General features: G+C 37.8%; 3 protein-coding genes across 4 annotated transcripts; 1 reads left to right on the forward strand and 2 right to left on the reverse strand.

Annotated features, from left to right (window-relative positions):
- Positions 1 to 25: 25 nt before the first annotated feature.
- On the reverse strand, positions 26 to 4,804 carry LOC146475552 (uncharacterized). The gene is made up of 2 exons (XM_085115965.1): positions 2,539 to 4,804; positions 26 to 1,859 (listed from the first exon to the last, which is right to left on the reverse strand). The coding sequence occupies exons 1-2, from the start codon at positions 4,796 to 4,798 to the stop codon at positions 1,633 to 1,635; spliced, it is 2,487 nt and encodes an 828-aa protein (XP_084972091.1). The 5' UTR covers positions 4,799 to 4,804; the 3' UTR covers positions 26 to 1,632.
- Positions 4,805 to 4,960: 156 nt separating this feature from the next.
- On the forward strand, positions 4,961 to 13,108 carry LOC146475553 (putative hydroxypyruvate isomerase). Of its 2 annotated transcripts, XM_085115993.1 has the most exons (9): positions 4,961 to 5,105; positions 6,550 to 6,657; positions 7,556 to 7,655; positions 8,659 to 8,779; positions 9,573 to 9,642; positions 9,922 to 9,971; positions 10,274 to 10,343; positions 10,764 to 10,898; positions 11,603 to 13,108. In XM_085115993.1, exons 1-9 carry the CDS (start codon positions 4,961 to 4,963, stop codon positions 11,650 to 11,652), a joined length of 849 nt encoding a protein of 282 aa, XP_084972119.1. In that variant the 3' UTR covers positions 11,653 to 13,108. The 2 variants fall into 2 exon arrangements, with proteins under 2 accessions (XP_084972119.1, XP_084972120.1); XM_085115994.1 differs by lacking the exon at positions 6,550 to 6,657.
- LOC146475554 (ER membrane protein complex subunit 1-like) lies at positions 13,065 to 21,103 on the reverse strand. Its single transcript, XM_085115957.1, has 7 exons — positions 19,679 to 21,103; positions 18,549 to 19,040; positions 17,704 to 17,952; positions 16,505 to 16,666; positions 15,790 to 15,946; positions 15,143 to 15,432; positions 13,065 to 13,966 (listed from the first exon to the last, which is right to left on the reverse strand). The coding sequence occupies exons 1-7, from the start codon at positions 21,072 to 21,074 to the stop codon at positions 13,731 to 13,733; spliced, it is 2,982 nt and encodes a 993-aa protein (XP_084972083.1). The 5' UTR covers positions 21,075 to 21,103; the 3' UTR covers positions 13,065 to 13,730.
- Between the last annotated feature and the right edge of the window lie 17 nt (positions 21,104 to 21,120).

Below are 21,120 nucleotides of genomic sequence, written 5' to 3' on the forward strand. Positions count from 1 at the left end.
GGGTAATCACAAGGGAAATAAACAAGATGTATAACAAATCTATTTTATTACTAAAAGTTGGTTGTTTGTACAAAAATTGCTCATTTCTAAATCATTACTCATCATTGGGGAAATATTTATTATCGATCACGTCAAAAGAGTTAAGTCAGATAGTTTTTGGTCTGAAATAGGGTATAGATTAGCATGATAATGATCAATGGCGTGATTACACATAAGAGTGAAACTGCTGAATTCACATCTGAAAAATGTTTCTCGAAAATGCTTCCTATAGTTATCTAGAACTCATAAATAATGCCAAATATAAATAAAATTCACCGTGGTCTAGATATAAAAATACATTTTGTACATAATAGGTTACATCAAACAGAAGCATATCATGGGGGGGGGGGGGTACTCCCTATAATGGACAATAAACAAGGGGGGGGGGGCCTCTGCCCAAAAGTGGCACCTTTTTCAGGATGGAGATATATAAAGGGTAGAGATTTCACCAGCCAGAGTATAGAAAAGAGTAGGCAAAACTGTCATTTAGGTTTTAAAAGGGCCTTTCAAAATATATCTTGAACAGACCCAATGAAAAATCATAGAGTGTTTCTATTATGGAAGGTATAGGAAAGGTTTACCTTCTCTGTCCAGAATGGTGAAAAAAAAAAAAAAGTAAGGGCTGGGGCAGAGCCCCCCTGTAAAAAATTTTGTTGAGTCCTCCCCCTCATCACCTTGACCAGATGATATCTTCCGATTAAATTTATGTAGACACCACCCAAAGGTCAGCTTAGTGTTTTGACCTTTGCTCATATAAAAATGCCTTGACCTCAAGAGTCTGAGGGTACAATAAGTACCCACCCCCTGAAGAAAAAATGGGAGGAGGGGGGTGGGTAGGGCTAAAGGTAGGCTAAAAATTACCAATGTTCAATTAAAAGTTAAAATATTTTACGACAAATAATACCATGTTTTTTTTGCCAAATTAGGTTACTGAATGTATATTTTTCTTTGCTTACTGAGTTTCTCGTCTACACAGGCTCAAAAGGACATATTATAGAAAAAATATTGTTTAACAAGGTTAATGCATGCATGTACAAAAGACAAGATAACATGTCCATTTAAGCCTCCACAGAGTAAACGGTAATAGACCGTTTTTGCCTCCCTGTTTTGCTGCTCCATTACAGATCATGTCACAGTACTCTGGGGAGAAGTCTCTTTTAGAATTGGTCATATTCAAGCTGGCATGCATCCTTTACTTCCAAAAAGACAAAGGATTGATTCTCCCAAGAATATCACGTAAATGGCAATGCACAGTTCCAGAAAAAAATCCATACCCACCCCATGGAAGGTCAATAAAATTCCTAGGGGGAGGGGTGTCTTAAAAGTCAGAATTTTAGGAGCAAAGTAGGAAGCTAAAGTGGAATTTCCAGGGGGGGGGGGGGGGGGCAGGAGGGTACAAAACAAAAACTTTCTGTAGGGGGAGTAAGGATATTTTCTGGAACTGTACAATTAGCATATAGAGCGAATAAAGTCTATTGAATAGAAAATAAATCTAGATGTGTACATACTAGTGAACGTTACGAACATTGAATGTTGACCTAAAGTCTCTATATTTTTACAACATTATTTTACTAGTTCTCTTTCCCTTTTTTATTACTTTAACAATGGCTTGCGGTCATCAGTGCTTCTCAGTGATGACTGTGACCCTGATGTGCTAGGCTGCTCCGTGGCAGAACTGTCCCCGATCAACGCTGCTGAGCTGGTTGATCCCTCTCTTGTTCTTCGGTATTGTAGCGATGAGCGTCCAGCACTTGAAGGCCGCATATCTTCATCATCAAAATTTACTTGACCTGGAAGGGAGGCTGATGAGCCAATAGAACCTAAAAAGAACAAAACAAACATTGTGGAATGATAATTTATTATGGTACAATAATTTTGATGGTGATATTATTGCATAATCTTTGTTACATAACAACCATTTGAACGTTAGCACAGGTGAACTTTTGAATTTTTATCTTCATTTGAATGTCGGTGCAGTGAGGATAACGATCCAGGAACCGTAATATTAATTGCCAGAAAAGCTGAAGTTTTTGGGATTTTGAGAAAACTGCGAGTTACTGCGCCTTTCAATAACACGCGGCCTCCAAAGTTCAAGATTCAAGCAACTGTTTTGCTTTTCACTGCCATCAATCACTGCAGCAGACCTCTTAGAAAACAATAACATTTGGCTCAACGGGGTCAAAAGGTCATGTTCATGAGCTGTGATTGGCAGATTTTGATCCACTTTGTCAGTTTCTTTATTTTTTGCGGCCAGTCAGTTGCCACCGTAATTATGATTGACGGCAGTAAAACATGCAAATCGTCACTGGAGGTTGAAGTTACGAGTCCATATGTTATTGAAAAGAGCAGTAAAATCTGAGTAAACTTTAGAGAAAATGTCAAAAGTTGCTTAAAGGGAGAAATATACAGAGAACACACACATGTTGAAAGATCAGAGCTGAAAGGGTTATAACAATGACCTGAATGGGAATTTCACTGAGACTCTTGTGTGTATTTTACCTTCTGGAGTTGGACCCTCAGCAATCAGCGGCATGGAGCCTTTCTTCCTTCTGGATGTTACTTGATCCTCTTCCCAGTATTCCACTGCATCCAGTAGCTTCTCAACACTATCTGGCCGTGAACCCACAGACATTGAGGTCCCAGGTCGGCTTCCTAAGCTTGATGTGGTTCTCATCATGTCAAATGTTGAGTAAGGACCTGCCATGTCCACCATGCTATCCCAGTCGTATCTGGTTGAGCTACCATAAAAACTTGATAGAGTTTTGTTGTTTTCTGCTTCTTTCAGTGCTGTATAGACTTTCTTTTCCACATCATGTTTCACTTTGTCCATGCGACCATTCACGAATGTTCCAAGGACATACATTTTCAAAAGCATGCGTTTTTTCATTGGATCCATCAGGATGAAATCGTACTCTCGCTGATCAAGCCTCTTTCTCATCTGTGGCATGAGGGTCATGAACTCCTTGGCCGTCTCACGGATTGTCTTCTTCACGGACAGTGCAAACAGAGAGTTTGGAGCCAAGGTTCTGTGAGCCTCAATAAGTTCATCCAAAAGATCCCACAGAGAGTCAAACGTAGGGTCATCAAGGATTTCTGCTTCTCTGCAGTAAGCATTGATGATATGTATCTGCCTTTCCAATTCATGAACAGGTGCAAACATAGGTGGGCTTGAGAGTGCTTTCTCCAGCGTGTGACGGCCCCGCAGAACAGCTCGCATGTACTTCTTGGTCTCTTCGCTGATGTTGCTTTTGCCGTCCGTAGTGAGCGTTGGCCAAAGGGGTCGCTTTGGAAACAGGACACGTAAATAGCGGGCCAAGAGGTAGACAATCCAAAGTATGGCGCCACAAGCCCAGGATACGTTGATCCAGGTGAGGATGGTCTCAGGGATGGGCGGAGCATAGATGGCGTTCACCAGTTCATTAGAGTTGAACATCTTCACCACAGTACCCACATATGCATTAGAAATGTTGATCACCAGGCAAAAGAGAATCATAAAATTGAAAGACATGACGCGGAAAGGAAGACTTCTCACCATTATAAGGCATAGCAGAGACAACAGAGCTCCCATTCCACCACCCAAATGATCAATAAAACATAAACCAACCACCAACAAGACCAGGAAAACCTTTGCAACTACCCATGTTGGAGTGATGTTAAAGATGATGTGCAGCAGACGCGAGATGCCTTTCCAACAGAACCAAGAGGTGAATGATCTGAAGGCGCTGAAGGGTGGTCGCGCTAAACCGGAAGAGAACAACACAAACAACAACAAGAAGAAGAACACTAAGATGGGAACGTTGATCAGGAGTTTCTGCATCAGGGATAGTCGCACTGGGTTGTTTTCACTGAAGTGCAGAAGGGTCGCAAAATACGACACCAGGCAGAAGTGGAGTACCATCATGATTGGCCTGTAATAGATCCACAGACGACGGAAAGATGAAAAGAGATGAAACTGTCCCACGGCCCATAAAATGTCAAGTCCTTGGTTGTACTCTGCCTCCTTCAACTGTAAGTATCCCTCATGTTTTTCTTGGCTGTAGCAAATAACCTGACCCCGGATTTTTCTGATCATGTTGATGGGATAAACTAGAAACAACAGGATTCCAATAATTAGGGCAACAACAACAAAAAGCAAATGCTCTACGCTGTAGCACTGTAAATTATTTTGTACATTCCAGACATTGTCACTTCGACAGTGAAACACACGAGCATATGTAATTCCAACAGGCAAACAGATAAGCTGGATGAAAACGCTGAAAATTCGCTTCATTCTTGCAACATGAAGCAATAAATACAGTGGCTTTCTGTAGAGGAAGACTCCATAAACTATTAAAAATCCACATCCAATAACAGCGATGCAAACTGTCCATGCAATCAAATAGTAGCTGTAATCAATGCCGATTTTGTCCGACTCTATGAAAGTGTCCAAGTTTATCGGTCCTATGTAAGCTCCAGAGATCATGACTTTTGTAAACTCCCAAAAGTCTAGATTGAAAATAAACGTGAATGATGCATATCTGACAAAGTCTCTCGGAAAACCCCAGCGTTCGCCCATGGTTAAAATCAGTGCAAAAATCTGAATGTGTTGGATGATCATTATGACTGCATCGGAGACCCACAGTGTGATTCCATGATGTACAAACGTATCTTCACTTTCTTCTTCATCGTCGTCGAGATCTACCACAACTTTCTCGGATTTTTCAAACAATGGAATCTGGTCTGCGTCCTTCTCTTTCAATTTTCTATTTAAAAGAGCCATTTTAAGCGAGCTATGAGGCTCCTTTTCAGAGTTTTTCCGCGAAGAATTAACTTCTAAACGATTTTAGAATGCATGACTTTCGTCATTGGCTTTGTGTTACCATGGGTTTTATTTGGTAAATTTTACCAAATATGGATATCATGACGTAGGTGTCTCACTTCCATGGGGCAAATTAGACCTAACTGTACCTCGCTGGAGATTTTTGTACACAAAAACAAAATGGCGTTAAAATTTGCTGCGAATTTGTCGTTCACTTTTCTGGAATATGGGGACTTTCTTGAGAGATATCAAGTGGCAAAAAATGCAGGTAATGTCCGTGAATTTGCATTAAAGGTATTTAAGAAAATGGATAGCTGTCGACTTGTTTACATTTCAAAAGAATATAATGCAAATCTACATAAGCTTAATCATCTTATAAATATTAATATCTCGTTTTTGAGTCGGTGTTTTGTTTATTTTGAGCAGTTAAGTGAAAGAAACAGATAATTCAAAAGACTTGGGTATTTAATCCATAAATTGCCTTCCTCTTCTTTGACAAAGAAATTGTAACAGGTGATAAATACGGAATTATAATTAAAACAAATTAAGCATAATAAATCACAGGCTAACCAAGCGCACTATTAGTAATCACGGACGTGACTCTTGCTGATAAGCGGTGCTGTGTTACAAGTATTTCGAAATATTCGATCTATAAGGGTTTGTATGGGAACTCAACGGTTTTGCTTCGAAAATTCATAAAAGTGTATATTTTGCAAATAAAATCAACTTACCCTTTTCCCTTGTGTATTACTTGGCGTTTGCTGGCTCCTCAGGTCGATCTGGTGCGATTTCAGCGAGTTATCGTCATTTTAGTTTTCACTGCCGATACTGTCCACTATAGTGGACAGTATCGGCAGTGAAAACTAAAACTCGCTGAAATCGCACCAGATCGACCTGAGGAGCCAGTTATCGTCATTTTAGTTTTCACTGCCGATACTGTCCACTATAGTGGACAGTATCGGCAGTGAAAACTAAAACTCGCTGAAATCGCACCAGATCGACCTGAGGAGCCAGCAAACGCCAAGTAATACACAAGGGAAAAGGGTAAGTTGATTTTATTTGCAAAATATACACTTTTATGAATTTTCGAAGCAAAACCGTTGAGTTCCCATACAAACCCTTATAGATCGAATATTTCGAAATACTTGTAACACAACACCGCTTATCAGCAAGAGTCACGTCCGTGATTACTAATAGTGCGCTTGGTTAGCCTGTGAATAAATTCATAAATTTATAAAATTTTACAGTTTATTTGTCAGATCCACTAAGTGGATTTTCTCTGTTAAATTATCTAGCTGCATTAAATAAATTAAACTAAAATGTAATTTATAGGAAAAATATTCTTAGATCTGTAATTATCATCTTATTTACTCAGTTCACATCTAACTTTTCAACAAATTAATGGAGGTTGATTGGTCAGTTTCTTCTCAGAGGGGTCTTAGGGGATTTTATGAGAAACATTATGATTATAGATTACAAAAAAGAAAAAATCTATTTTTTAAATTTTTTTTTTCTGTGATTATGACAAATCATACCACTGAATGAATTATCCTTCTCATAATATCTTAAAGTGAAACTTTAAAATTAATTATTTATATATTTACTACACTTGACAAGGAAATCTTGTACTTGTTCCCATAAAAACTAATTTAATCCTATGTAGTAAAACTGAAGATGTTTCATGAGACATAGTGCATGTTTATTCCTTGCAGGGTTCAAAGGTGTTGAATCACGCTTTCCTCTAGACATACCCATAGAGGAATTATCTAACGCAAAAGCTGAAGCACAGATAGAACATGTGCAAATGGTTGCTTTTGATGGTATGTACTCAAATAAGAGCCAGGTTTTAGGTGACTGTATTTGCAACCCTGGGCCCAGTTGTTCAAAAGCTGATTAAGTTAATCCTGGATTAATGTGAACTTTGACTCAAGTTTAATTACTAATCGGTAAAGATGCTTCCAAAAGATTGTTGACCCTCAGTTTTGACTCTGACTTTTTTTTTACCTTTAGCTTGCAATATTATTATTTAAAACCACTTTTAAAGAGCAAGTTGAAAACCTTGATTTACTTTTTATCGTAGATTAGCATTAATCGGCTTTTCAAACAACCCGGCTCTGGTCTCTAAATTTGGACCCCATTTTAGAAGGGTTTGTTTAATAATTGTGGCCTTTTAAGGACCCCCCCCTCCCCCCCCCCCCAATCCTTTTGGAATTTCCAATTCCTTTGAACTGTGGGGAGTTGGAAGGGTATAGATATTTTCTGGAGCAACACAACTCCATATCATAGTGAATTTGAAAAAGTTGCATCATTCTATACATAACAATAATAATAATAATAATAATAATAATAATAATAATAATAATAATAATAATAGTAATAATAATAATACTTTATTGATCACTCCCTGTGGATTTTTCAGGTCAATTAAATGCAATAAATATTAATATACTAATAGATTTGGTTCCCACATAGTGAAGATGTACTGACAAAAAACCAAGTTCTTATCCAATGAACCATCTAACTAAAATCTGTCAAAAATGTAAAATTCAATCACTTCAAATTTCATTTCAAAATTGTTCCTGCAAAGGATATGATTAATTTATAGTCTCTTTTAAGAACCATGATTTTGGAATAGTCTTTCAGTGTTCTGGGTAGAGAATGGCACGCTTACTGGCCGCAGACTTCATCCTTAGTTTAGATGTATGTTTTTATCTTCAGGTAATTCTCAGGGGCTTGCTGCTGTACCTAATCGCACAGAAGAATTTAAACAATGTCTAGAGTTATCTATAAAATATGCGGAAGCTGTTAATTGCACAAGGTAACTGACAAAGGGCCCTAGTCAGCCACGCCTTTGTTTTTGTTTATATGCGAGAGTTTGGCTATTATGTTTAATTCGGAGCATGTCGAAATGAACGAAATCACTGTGAAACTACTAAAAATAATGAAACATACTTTCAGGAACACAACTTACAGTTAAGCAATAAGATTTTGCTTCACCATGCTTTATATCAATAATTTTGATGGCATTGAAAATGGTGGAGGCTGACTAGGGTCCTTTAAGGACGGTGCCATATAGTTTTGTTACTGCACATACGTTCTGTGCATCTCGAGATACTCGAGTTTCCTATGAGTGGTGCCTACTAATACAGGGATATTTTTGCGTGGTTTAAAACTTTGCAGAGAAAGCAGAACTTAGCAAGTGCTCTTGGTATCCAAAAAGAAAATTGGGGATAACCATGCATTTTTCAGAGATAAAAAAGCTTCAATTTTGAATAAAACGCCATACATTTCTTTGTATTTTACTGTTTTTAAGAATAATAGTTGTTGCTTAATTATCTCTAAAAATGCGTGTTTATGATCGCACCAAATTTCTTTTTGGATTTCAATAGCCCTTGCTAAGATCTGCTTTCCCCACATAGTCATAAACCAAACAAATACTTCTTTATTAGTAGGCACCATCCATGGTCCCCAGTCCCCACCAAGAAAACTAATTTCTTTCTTTTCTTTTTTTTTTGTCTTCCAATTTTTACGGAGGCATAGCTGCAGTCTTTTCTCCACATATGTCTCTTACTGTAGACACAAAGGCCTGGCACCTGCCCATCAAGAAGGGAACCAGTGCCTTTGAGAAGAAAAGTTAATTTGATTGCTGGGTGAGGTGGGGGGGGGGGGGGGGACATTGCATGCTAGAACAGAACAGCCACTTGTGTTGCAACCTGTGTACATCTGTATAAGATAGAGATAGAGTCTCTCCAACTGGTCAGCTCTTACTCTTCACAGGTTGACTCCACCATTTTCATTCTAATTTCACCCTTACCTTTCAGACTGCATGTCTTAGCTGGTGTATTGCCAGGTGGTGTTGATAGCACAGATAACGCACTAGTGACGCAGTGGGAGGAGACATATATCAAGAATATGAGATATGCTGCTCAGAGATTTCAAGAGGTGATGTAAAAAGTACAATTAAGTGTAAGGGTTTTTTCTTTAACTAGAAATTGGCTTTTAGTGATCCAAGCAGAGCACCCTTAACTTTGCAGATTTTATTTTAGATGGCCTGTGTAGACGCTGTTCACGCAGTTTCGTAAGCAGCTGTTCTTTGGGCTATCATGACCAAAGATAGACCTTTATCACATGGCGTGATATGATGCACAGCAAGCCTCGCACTGAATTCGCGTCTAACCGAGGCTTGCCATGTGAAAACAAAGCTTTTTTTTCCCCAAGACTCAACGTGGCTGCCGAGTGATAACGGTCTATTAGCTACCAAACTGGAGTACTTTCTAGAAGGAGCTGGGAGAGAGAGTACCCTGGGAATGTCTTCATGCTGCTGTGTAACAGACAAACTTTTCTTATACACAGCAATTTCTTATGGAGTACTGGAGCCCTCAACAAATCCTTTTGGGTGGCAAAAATAAAGTCCTCGGATTAGCAAGAGTGTAGCCTTAGAGATACATTGTGTTGTTCCAGAAGATATTTGATAATCCCTTTCCCATGGAAGATTTTTTGGACTGCATATATATTCACTTACCTCTCTAGAAATTCCAAATTTGCTACCCCCACCCCCAGTGACTCTCTTTCTTCCTTTGAATTTCCAATGACCTTTCATAGAAATGGTCACTTTCTGTACCTTGCTGGTTTTGCACAATAAAGGACAACTTACGTAAATTTACTTGTCCATTAATGCATTTTCAATAATTTATTGTTGTATTATATTATAAAATATTTTTATATTTTATTCCAGTGTGGGATCACTCTTTTAGTAGAACCAATCAGCACAATTCCAGGATACTTTGTGACTCATACACAGCAAGGTATGCTTTTCCAATATATATGTTGTGGTTCAAAGTGTTTTTTGGTTTAAAATTTTTCACATCAGTTTTTGTTTGTGTGAAGGGGAGGGATGGGGTATTTTCTTTTTTTTTTGGGGGGGGGGGGGTTAATAGTTTTCAGAATTGTATTATATTTGGTATGTTGCCCAAACAATAAATATAAATATATTAATCTTAATAATTATATTTAATTATTAAATATAAAATTTTGATATTAAATTAATTTGGCATAAAATTATGTATTTTTTTTCCTTTTGATAGCTATAGATTTTATTAAAAAGGTGGATCATAGGAATTTTAAACTTCAGCTGGTAAGCTATATGATAGTGTTAGTTCTAAATTATATATAAACTACAGTGCTTTTTTAACAATATACAATTTACATTATTGACCAAAATATTCCCCAAGGTGGCTTCTCATAGACAATTATAGTTTGTGGTAGATGGACCCTTCCCGTAATTCAAAATGCCATAATTTTTAAAAGAAGTTAACAAAAGTGGAATTTCTAGAGCCCTAGTGTGTATAGTGAATTAAACCATGTCATCTACAGCTAGATGTTGCTCCACTAGTTACTTTCTCCAAATTAAAACTTTTTATTTAATTTTCTCAATAGGACTTGTACCACCATCAAAGGACTTGTGGGAATCTAACACAAACCCTGATTGATGCCATGCCTTATATCGGTAAATTTAAATTATATTTAGATAAGTGTTGGCGAGTTTAAACAAACTTTTAAATAAATATTATTATTCTTCCATATGGGAGGGGTGTATCCAGTGGATAAAATGTACTCCATCTACCATAACACATTTTATCCGTTGGATAACTGAAAGGGCCCTTGGAAAAAAGCCCTAAGTGACTTCTGATAAACTGCTAGATTCTCCTTCCAAATTGTCTTGTATTCGCTTGTGAAATGAAAGGAGAACTTGACTTTACATCAGTCACTTTTTTGCCTTATTTCATGCACCCTTCAACTATTGTCTCAATAGCTTGTAATCTGGAAATTGCTTCTACAGTTTTTGTTTGACCACCTTGTTAACCTCCTAGATTAGCTGAGGCTTAAAAACAGGGTTGATATTGTTAAAATTGTTGCTCACTTTTAGGGCATATTCAAATAAGCCAAGTTCCTTCCCGCAATGAGCCAGATTCAGATGGTGAAATCAACTACCCGTACATATTCCATCAGCTTGCAAAACTGGGATACACTGGATGGATAGGCTGTGAGTACCATCCAAGAGGTAAATAAAAAATATTTATTAATAATGAATAACTGATTGAGAATAAAAAGTAGCGATATTAAAACATGACGTTACCATTATCAAATGTAAATTATAAGAAGGTGGGTAACGTTATATAAAGAAAGGAAGGTGTGAAATTACATTAGAATAAACGAGATGGAGTAAAACAAAAGAATCTGCAAAATTAAATGAACAGTTTTACTGGTATGGAGTCTTTTTTAATATCGCTACTTTTTATTCTGAAATGTTTTTCCAAATCCTTAGTTATCAGAACTGATTGAGAGAGTGGAAAATTATGAAAAAATTGGGGTAGTTTTATGTTATGGTTTAACAGAAACAGGGACGAAATATTTTGCTCTCTTGCCCATCTGAACTAGATAAAAGGAACTGATCAATCTGTTATTACAATAAATTCCAAAATAAAATCTTTAAATCCTTGGGCTTATATTTGTCCTGAAGGACTGGGATTGTTTAATTAAGATATATTAGACCCTTGAGGTCATGTCCAGGTGTAATGAGAATTAAGGATTTGATCACTAAAGGTGAATTTTCTTGATATTTTAATAACTTCTCCCCAGAACCTTTGAAAGAAAAGTATGGGGACAAGATAGGAGAATTTGTTCTTTGATATTAGCGGCTAAAGGTTAAAAACAATTTGAGCGTTTGCTGTCAGTGTTATTGACTTTCTGTTGTCTTTTCCATAGGACGCACGGAAGATGGGTTAGGTTGGCTGGCACCCTATCTTATTGACTAAGAAATTTTGAAACTAGAGTTTTTCTAATATGCCATGGGTCATTGTCATGGTTCACCACCAATAAGTCACAACTGCACAGTCAATGAAAAGGCATTCCTTGATGAAATCAGAGACAGTCATGCTTGGAACTGGTTTCAGCTGTCCATTACAAGTTTAGAGACATGTTTGTTTAAGAATGACACAAAGTGGAAGATAGGACCAACTCTACAGCAGACTACGTAGTTGGCAGGATGTTGGGTGAAGGCGAAAGTTGGGCCAATAAACAATGAAGATGCAAGGCAAATGGGGAAAAGGCTATTATCTTACGATGCTCATTATATTGTCATGGTTTATGTCGTTCATGGCTGTTCCGCCACCAAAACTTTATATTCGTGTGCAGACAATGCCACTAGCGGTACCACATGCTACTTTTGCTGTGCTACAACATGATTACTTGCATTAAGCCATCTCAATGGATCCATCTTACCAGACAGTAACGTTAAAGTAAGCGTAAAACAATCAGTTTATTAAAAGTTTGTCAATTTGAAAGTGCATTTTAGTAGATGTATTTTTTAACGATAATTTAAACAATAATTGTTATTATTGTATTATGCATTTTGCAATAATTGGCAAAATTCTCAAAAAAAGCATTACTTTCAGAAAAAGAGAAACTTTTTATAAAATGGAAGTAATTTATTTATATATAGTTGAGAAGTGTTACTGGATAAATTATTGGTCAACGCATTTTCGCTTCGCAAAAAGGGACCAAGTCCATAAATTTTCAAGGAAAGAACAATTTAGTTAATAGCATAATTATTATTCTATTAACTAACATAACAATAGTCTTCCATTTACTGAGAGTTCTTGGTAAGCACAGGCAGCCAGCTAAAAACAGGCTACTTTGAATTTTGAGCTGCAACTTTTGTTGAAGCTTATTTGTTTAATAAACCATTATAAACACTAATATTTGCTAAGCTGCCTACTCAAGCTGTCTACTCTGAAACTTAACAAGAGCCCTGATAATACATGCATTTCCCAGTAAAAACTATGAAGTTAGTTCAACAAACTTTTTATTGTTGAAGTCTCCCTCACAGCCATTCTGTGTCTTGTCACGCAAGGCTTCTCCATGGGGAGGAGCATTGCATGACAAGACACAGAATGGCTGCGAGGGAGACCATTATATTGTTATGCCTCTTTTCAAAATGTGCTGGTAATATACTAGTGTATTCTTTGTTGGCAAATCCACATAGCAGATAGCCTGCGAACGCAGATGTATTTCCGCGACAGCCGGAAATACGTCTGCATTCGCAGGCTACCTAGCATAGTTAGGTTCAACCAATTTCTATGCATCTTTCAGAGCTGTCATGAGAGCTCTTAGATGATGTGGACATCACCATAGTTGTTGGTATGTGCAAGGTACATTAAATTTTGCATAAGTGTTGCCTTCACTTTTAATAAACAACTTTGAAGCACTAAATGTGTACAACTGACAGTGATGTTATTAAAAAAAAATCTTTGTGAAAGATTACAAAACTTCTTGGCTGTTAAATATCAATGTATACCATCATGTTGCTGAATAACATTGATTGACTTCTCTTTTCCAGATCATAGCTTTTGAGTTACTGTCTGAAAGCATCACAAAAGTAAAGTTTAGTAACAAAGGCTAGAGACGTTTGACTATTGGATGTTTAATTAATTGTTACTCAAAACTTTTTCGCTACCATCAACACTTTCCACAAAAGATGACAATTTGTATGGCATCCAGTCTTTTTCCGTGTCTGTGAAATGTTAAATGCATCAGGCAAAATGTGAGTTCCCTGCAACAGTTTCTTGGTCCCCCTGAGCTACTCAGCAATCTCATATCCAGAGCTCTTCACGCTTCAGGAGAGAACTTTGTTTTTTCAAAACGGTGGAAAAAAATCTGGGTACAGCATTCACTAAGCAACAGCCTTGCACACAAGAATTAAATAGCAGTGCAAAATTTGAAATCACTCATGTTAGAAACATAGGGCATATGCTCCTGTCCCTGCATGATGAGCTAGCACTGAAAACAACAATCCAAAATATTTAATAGTCTTTGATCAGATGTTGTATTCTCCTCACTGCCATGCCTGTCGGAGCATTTTAATTGATGCCAGTCTCTGAGAAACAATTGTCACAAGCACCAAGATACAAAGGGTACCAAAGATAAACCAATAATCAAAGTCCTCTTTGAGCACGTCAAACATTCTTGAAGGCGTTACTCTGGTCCAGTACAAGTCTAGCCCGTATGCAAACACCAGACATGTTGACTCCAATCCTGAACCAGCAGTGTAGATTCCATTAATGTTAGAAACTAAATGAGGAAGAAAAAACAACAATGTAAGTTACTTTAATTTTTAGGATGAGCATGAAATTTTGATCAGAACGTTTTTGCGGAAGTATAGAGTCCTAAAGTGATGATGTCACAAAAACTAAATTTATGAAATTATGTTGATTTGTTAACGTTCCAAACGTTAAGAACTGAGACAAAATTAGAAGGATTTGTATGGAGTCACTAGGGCATAACAGAGCTAATATCTCACCCCCAAATTGCAATAAGATGCTGATTTTTGAGAAGTAGGCATTTTTCATCATGCTCTTTCCACATATACTAACAAATCCCATAATTTCAAAAATTCAAATATTTGTGATGTCACACTTTAGGACTCCATACATATAAAAAATATATTGATCACTATATTTCCCCTTGGTTGTGTGAGGCTGGTGTGGACTCTTGACCAGCAACAAATGCTAATGCTCAGAGTAATGAAATTGGAATATGGAAATGTTGGTTTTTGAGGAGAGGGGAAAACCGGAGTACCCTGAGTAAACTCAGAGCAAGGACGAGAACCAACAACAAATTCAACCCACGTATGATGCCGAGTACAGGAATCAAACCCGGATCACATTGGTGTTGGTTTTTGACAAAACAGGAAAACCAGACTACCCAGAGAAAAACCTCTTGGAGCAAGGACGAGAACCAACAACAAATTCAACCCAGGTATGATGCTGAGTCCGGGAATCAAACCAGGACCACATTGGTGTTGGTTTTTGAGGAGACCAGAAAACCAGACTACCCAGAGAAGAACCTCTCGGAGCAAGGACAAGAACTAACAACAAACTCAAACCATGTACAGCGTTGTATGATGCTGAGTCTGGGAATTGAACCCAGGCCACATTGGTGTTGGTTTTTGAGGAGACGTGATAACCAGAGTAACCAGAGAAAAACCTCTCGGAGCAAGGACGAGAACAAACAACAAACTCAACCCACATATAACACCACGTCGAGGAATCAAACCCAGGTCACATTGGTGGGAGGCGAGTGCTCTCACCACTGCACTGTCCCTGCTCCCTAAAAACGACTACAAAGATTTCCAGGACACATAGTGGGCACTTGTTCAAGGGGTCGCTTATTCAAGGATTAATGGTAATAAATGTACATGAACATAGGGACTGAGTTGACAGCTTCTAAAAGCAAAACTTTACTCACCAGTTTGATTATAGTTAATAAATGCCAACGGGTTTAAAACGAGTTCTGGAACATAAGGATGCAGTCCTTCCTCACGTTCCTGCGCATTTGGTACAAACTTTCTCCGTGGATCCAAGTAGTTTTTAGGAAGGCTCAGGATGTATCCAGTTTGTAATCCAAACAGTAGATTCTTGTGGGTTATTCCCCTTTCCGTTATGGTTACAGACGCAGTGCGGATAGTTGTTGGAAAGATATACGATTGTTGCAGCACCATCGGCATAGGAGGAGGGTCAAATGATGACAGTGCAGTGCTGAAATTAAATTAATACATACTGAATAAGTCTGAATGCATTGACCTTATTATTATTATTATTATTATTATTATCATCATCATCATCATCATCATCATTATTATTATCATTATCATTATCATTATCATTATTATTACTTCCAAATATTTTTTAGTCAGAATATGATCATTAGATTTTTTTATTACAAATAAGAATATTATTGTAACTCCATGACACTTGTTTTTTCTTTACAAAAAATTGCTTGCAAATACTCTTTTTTAATCAAAATGAATTGTAAATATTAGGTTTTAATTAGTTCTTTTTTCTACTTTTAACTTGTTATTATTATTATTACTATTATTATTATTGTAATGATACCTGTTTCTTTCTGTATACCCATCATACATCTCCAGCACTGTGAGCTCGTATCTGCGAGATTTAGTGTTGTACAACAAGTACACCAGCCAGTTCTCAGAATGAACCATGTGTAGTGGGCCCTTTGCATTCTTGTGACGAGCATGGAAGACAATCAATCCTGAGGAAAACAATGGGCAAGAGAATCTTGTTCACTTCACGGGGAAAACTTTACAGGATCATCAAAGATCTTTTAAGAATATTAATTTCATTTAAAGATTTCAAAGACCTTTTAAAGATCCCTCAAGAATTAAACATGAAGTTCCGCTATAAAAGGCCAAGCCCCTCCCTCATTTCACACCTCTGTGGGCGTGAGATTCAAATTTAGACGCTGTTCAGTCGTGGCAAGTTGTTGACTCAAGTGCCCTCTGAAAAAATATGCTTCAAAATTACATAAAATCACCACTCACAGCAATATAAAATACCAAGTTCTAACTTGTTTAACAGGGTTTATTCTGAAAACTAAGGCAATTTTTACAGTTATGGCCATAGAAAAAGACACATGTTGTTTGTCAGTTGTTGACGCTCTGATGGTTGATTGTCAACTGAAGGTGAGAATGGCCTGGCCAGGCCCCTTTTATACTGGAACTTCCCGTTTAAGAATCTTTTTTTTTAAGGTTTTTCTTGTTTCTGTTTTGGGATACAATCAAGAACTTTATTTCATTAAATATGACTGTACCTGTTACAACATCAATCAGGTAGATGGAGATGCCAGGCTTCGTATCTGGGGTGACTTCAGTGCCGACAGCTATCAAATTTGGGTTCAGGTATTTGTAAAGGACTCTTCTGTCACCCAGTACTTTTCCTTGTGAATGAACATGTTCCAAAGGACTCTTGGTTGCTAAGAAAAAAAGGTTATTGACAGTAAATCTGCTATACGGTGTAAACACAGATCATGGAGAATTGTGGCTTATTAAAGTCAGCATCATGTAAATGTTAGAATGTTTTTGCACAAATTTGAATGCATATTTTAAGTTGTACCTATATAATTATTATATAGGTACAACTTAAAGCTAAATAAAACATGAACCAAAAACATAGCAATTAAATCCAAGTATTAGCAAGAGAAGTGACAACTGAGCAAAAATTACATGATGGATCAATATATTTATTTCAGTAACATGGGGGATATGTTGTACTAGGTTAAAATGAATCCCAGGTTAAAATGATTTCAATCTAGGTTGATGTGTATTTCCCTTTGTTTCAGATATAAATTACCCAACCTTAACAAAGGAAAATACAAATCAACTTACGTTGAAATCATTTTAACCTGGGATTCATTTTAACCCACAAAAGATATTCTTATGTCTGACTTACATTTTTGTATCTTTGAGGCATTAGAAATAAAGTAAATTGATACTTAACCGCTTATGAAGATGTATGTACCCTGCAGATGAAAGATTATATCGAAGAAAAGTTCTCACTGACAGTTAACTGCTGGAACTATTCTTATATATACATGTAATCTTTCATCCACAGTCCACATACATTTTCATATATATTCATATTTCATTTCTTCTTAAAGGGTATATTTTGAATTTAAAACATGACCAGCTCCCAGTTGGCTTGATAGATCAGCTGGTAGAGCACTGCACCGGCATCACAGAGGTCATGGGTTCAAATCCAAATCAAGTCTGAATTTTTTTCAGATTTTATTGCAACGGTCTGGTTGCATAGACAACTGCAAAAACTTCTCGCCTATATAAACTTAACAGTCTGTGTCGACTGATTCTAGGACAAACTGGAATTTGGAAATTTTTGGTAAGGAGTACGATTTGGTATGCAAAGGGGGAAGGGGTGGAGCTTCCTCATACAAAACTTTATTGATTACAACCCCCCCCCCCCCCCCCCCCCAGTAACCAGCTTTAACGTACTTACCTAAATTAGTGATAGTCTGTTGTGAGTGAGGAATGTTCACATTCCACATCTCCCTGACATGAAAGCCACTTTTTTCAGCCTCGGGCAGGAGCATGTAACCTTTCAAGTCGCCCTTCTCTTTATCGGTAAGAAAGAAGAAGATTGACGAGGCAGCTTTAGAGACAATCTCAATAGCTTCGGAGGTGCAAGGAAACACGTGAACATTCAGAGAAGAATCAAGAAGGAGGAGCAACTTTGTATGTTTGGCATCTGCAGAATACAATAATATCATTTATTAAGAAAATAATTTTCAGCCTATTTGAGTTGCAGTAACTGTAGCAAGCCAATATTTTATAACAATTTTGAATTAAAGTCCTGATTACTCCAGTCTCGTTATTTTAACCTTCCTACAGTGACCAGTGACTTAGTATAAATGTAAGTACAATACTTATAGAGATGAAAGAGAATAAAGTTTGTCTGAAAACTTTCTACCACAATTGAATTGAATTGAATTGTACAGCTACAGTTACTTTACTCATTTAAAAAAGTGAAATGATTTCTAAGATCAGAGGTGCTTACCATTTACATGGAAAACCCGGAAATTCCAGTTGGAAAATCAAATGGTACGCATCATTCCATTTGGAGTACTTCTGAAATTACGGGCTTCTGGTCAAAGTGATGCATTTTTATTACTCCTTTTGGGATTTACAGCTGATGTTCATACAGTGTACATTTTGCATGTTATCCATCTACTGTTAAGGAAGCTAAATCATTTCATATTTATGCCGAAAATTTCCATCGGGTTGGTTTGCGTAAATGGTAAGCACCCCTGATCTCTAACTGTTAACAACCTCCACAAAACATACCTGTGTGTGGTAAAAGCAAGGATTGTATAACTTTGTAGGGCAGCTGGTTTCCTTTTAGATGACCAGGTCCAATTGGCTTCCCAGTGATTGGGTTGAAAACATGCAACAACGATCCCTCTGATGTCCGCGATTTCCCTAGCACAACACACTGTGCAGTCAAGGGAAAGTGAGCAACAGTGCGCTGAGTGTAAAGCAAGGAGAACTGTTGGTTATTTTGTGTGAATGGGGCCAGGCTAGGAAGAAAAGACTTCCATACGATGCTTCCATCTGCAGAATTGAGACCAAACAGTTTTCCAGATGACGTCACAATCAGAATTAGTTTGCGCAGGTTGAACTGGTCTCTTGTCAGTTGCTCTTCCTCGTCATCTGTTGACTCCGCAAAGAAACCATGTTCCTGTTGTGCTTTGACGAAGGCTTGGAACTGTTTTACAAGAACCTGGAACTGTTTTACTTGGGCACGGATGCGGCGGATAAACATTGACAAGACATCATCTGCAAAACAGATCAAAAGTTTTCTGATTAACGTATCAATGTTGAGTGCTATTGAAAACGACTGTTTAGCCTTTCATTTTCAGGGTAAACTACAAGTCAGTCACGGTGGTTCTAGCTTTACAATAAGCGTACAAAACCATGCTATATAGCCATTCAAATGAAAGCTACTGAGCAGTACTTTCCTGTGGTGCTATTTATTATGCTGCACAAGGTGATTCTAAATTGTGAGTCTGTGGGTGAAATCCTGAAGTGTGACCATTCAAATGAAAGCTACTGAGCAGTACTTTCCTGTGGTGCTGTTTATTATGCTGTACAAGGTGGTTCTAACTTTTGAGTCTGTACATGAAATCCTAAAGTGTGACCATTCAAATGAAAGCTACTGAGCAGTACTTTCTTGTCAGGTGTTGTTAATTATGCTGTACCTGTATAAGGTGGTCTAACTTTTGAGTCAATGGATAAAATTCTAAATCATGGCTGTTAAAATTGAAGGTTTTGAGCTATATATGCTTTCCTGTGATAGTCTTTATTTTTCCACAAAAGCTGGTTCTAAAAAAATGTTTCTTTCTAGCTACACTTCCCAGTGGTGCTGTTCGTTAACACACATAATTATGGTGGTTCTAAAAAAATGTGTTTCTTACCATTAGGGTGAGCACCAAACTCTTCCTGGAGAGTTTCAAAATTTTGTTGTGAAGGTGAAAAAGGCAACTCAATCACATCCACGGCTGTGACCTCCGCCAGCGCTTCTTCCCGTGACCACATGATGCGTCCAGGAAACTGAATCAGTGATACAGCATGGTCTGTTGTAGACAACAGAACTCTGTAGCCAAGCTCATTTTCTTTTTTATTGAACAGGTAAATAACAGCATGCTCTGGTTCTCCGTGATCCGCCACAACAACCTTTTGTGTCATGTCTGGGAGTAACTTCTTGGTGTCCAAATCATAGCACTGAAGCTCTACTGATGCTTCGGCAACTGGTGTTATGGACACCAAGACGGCCTTGGTGCCGAGCACAGAGGCACTTAGAAGGGACTGGTCAGTGAATTTTGTCACAACTGTCAAGCCGCAAACGCTGTTTAAGTTCAAGATCAGTTGATGAGTTTTCGACAGCTTCAAAAGAAACTCTGAACGTCCATCCCAGGAATTTGTAAAAGAACCCAGCGACTGCAACTCAGGTTTGCTGCGAGACAGTTCATCAACTCCCAGCCCTAAAGATGCTAAAGACACAGTTTTCACTGAAGCTGATTCATCAACAAGGGAAATAACATGGATGCTGTTGCTGAAGGTCTCTGCGCAAACCAAATGCGTCTTCCTGACAAAAATGCAGCTAGCACCATTATTGATCCATGGAGCACCGATATTTCTTTCCCCTTTCACTTTCCCACTCTCTGCATCTACTTTCTGAATAGCGAGCTTCATATCATTTTGTACCCCAACAAAATACACAAATCCATTCGAATGCTGAAAGCTGAAGTAATCAGCAGTTTGTTCACTATTGTCAAGCGCCCACTTTTCAGAGCCATCTTGAAGTGAAAATGCTTTCACAAAATTATTAGCCAGAGAAATCACAAACTCGTTTTCTTTAGCCTCGACCAACGCTGTCTCCAGACCATTCCATCCATGAAAAGGTGAACTATGTTCTCTTCCAAGCGGAGAAGTTGATTTTCCTATCGCCTCCCAAAGAAGTGCACCGTTGCTTGTATCCCACGATCGGATGAATTTCCCGGCATTAGACGAACTAATCAGTGTGTTATCACGATAAAGAAGCGAATCTAGCTTTCCTTCTTTTTCTTCCAAGACTTGTCGCCAAATTATACTGCCTGTTCTTGAATTCAGAGCCGCTACCACGTTTGATTCCGTACCGACAAATAGTCGCTTGCTGCTGTGTGTGGAAACATCAAAGAACGAAAATTTAACTTTGCCTAGATAGGACTGACGCCAGTCGAAGAATCCCACTTGATCTTCGTAGAGTCCCACGGATTGCTTCAAGTTTATCCAAAAAATGATCAGGCACATGCAGGATTTCAAGTCAGCCATCTTGGAAGCACCTGCATGAGGCGCGGTTACTCAAGTAGGGAGGTCA

This window comes from Pavona decussata, unplaced genomic scaffold, assembly GCF_977016875.1.
Source record: "Pavona decussata unplaced genomic scaffold, jaPavDecu1.1 SCAFFOLD_84, whole genome shotgun sequence".
Taxonomy (NCBI): Eukaryota; Metazoa; Cnidaria; class Anthozoa; order Scleractinia; family Agariciidae; genus Pavona; species Pavona decussata.

Coding starts and splice junctions, on each gene's coding strand:
- LOC146475554 (XM_085115957.1), bottom strand. CDS start 21,074: ATGGCTGACTTGAAATCCTGCATGTGCCTGATCATTTTTTGGATAAAC. Junction 17,953..18,548: donor CTTGCTTTTACCACACACAG/GTATGTTTTGTG, acceptor TGTATTCTGCAG/ATGCCAAACATACAAAGTTG. Junction 15,947..16,504: donor CCTGATTGATGTTGTAACAG/GTACAGTCATAT, acceptor TGTTTTCCTCAG/GATTGATTGTCTTCCATGCT.
- LOC146475553 (XM_085115993.1), top strand. CDS start 4,961: ATGGGGCAAATTAGACCTAACTGTACCTCGCTGGAGATTTTTGTACAC. Junction 5,106..6,549: donor TCAAGTGGCAAAAAATGCAG/GTAATGTCCGTG, acceptor TATTCCTTGCAG/GGTTCAAAGGTGTTGAATCA. Junction 7,656..8,658: donor GAAGCTGTTAATTGCACAAG/GTAACTGACAAA, acceptor CTTACCTTTCAG/ACTGCATGTCTTAGCTGGTG.
- LOC146475552 (XM_085115965.1), bottom strand. CDS start 4,798: ATGGCTCTTTTAAATAGAAAATTGAAAGAGAAGGACGCAGACCAGATT. Junction 1,860..2,538: donor TGAGGGTCCAACTCCAGAAG/GTAAAATACACA, acceptor TGTTCTTTTTAG/GTTCTATTGGCTCATCAGCC.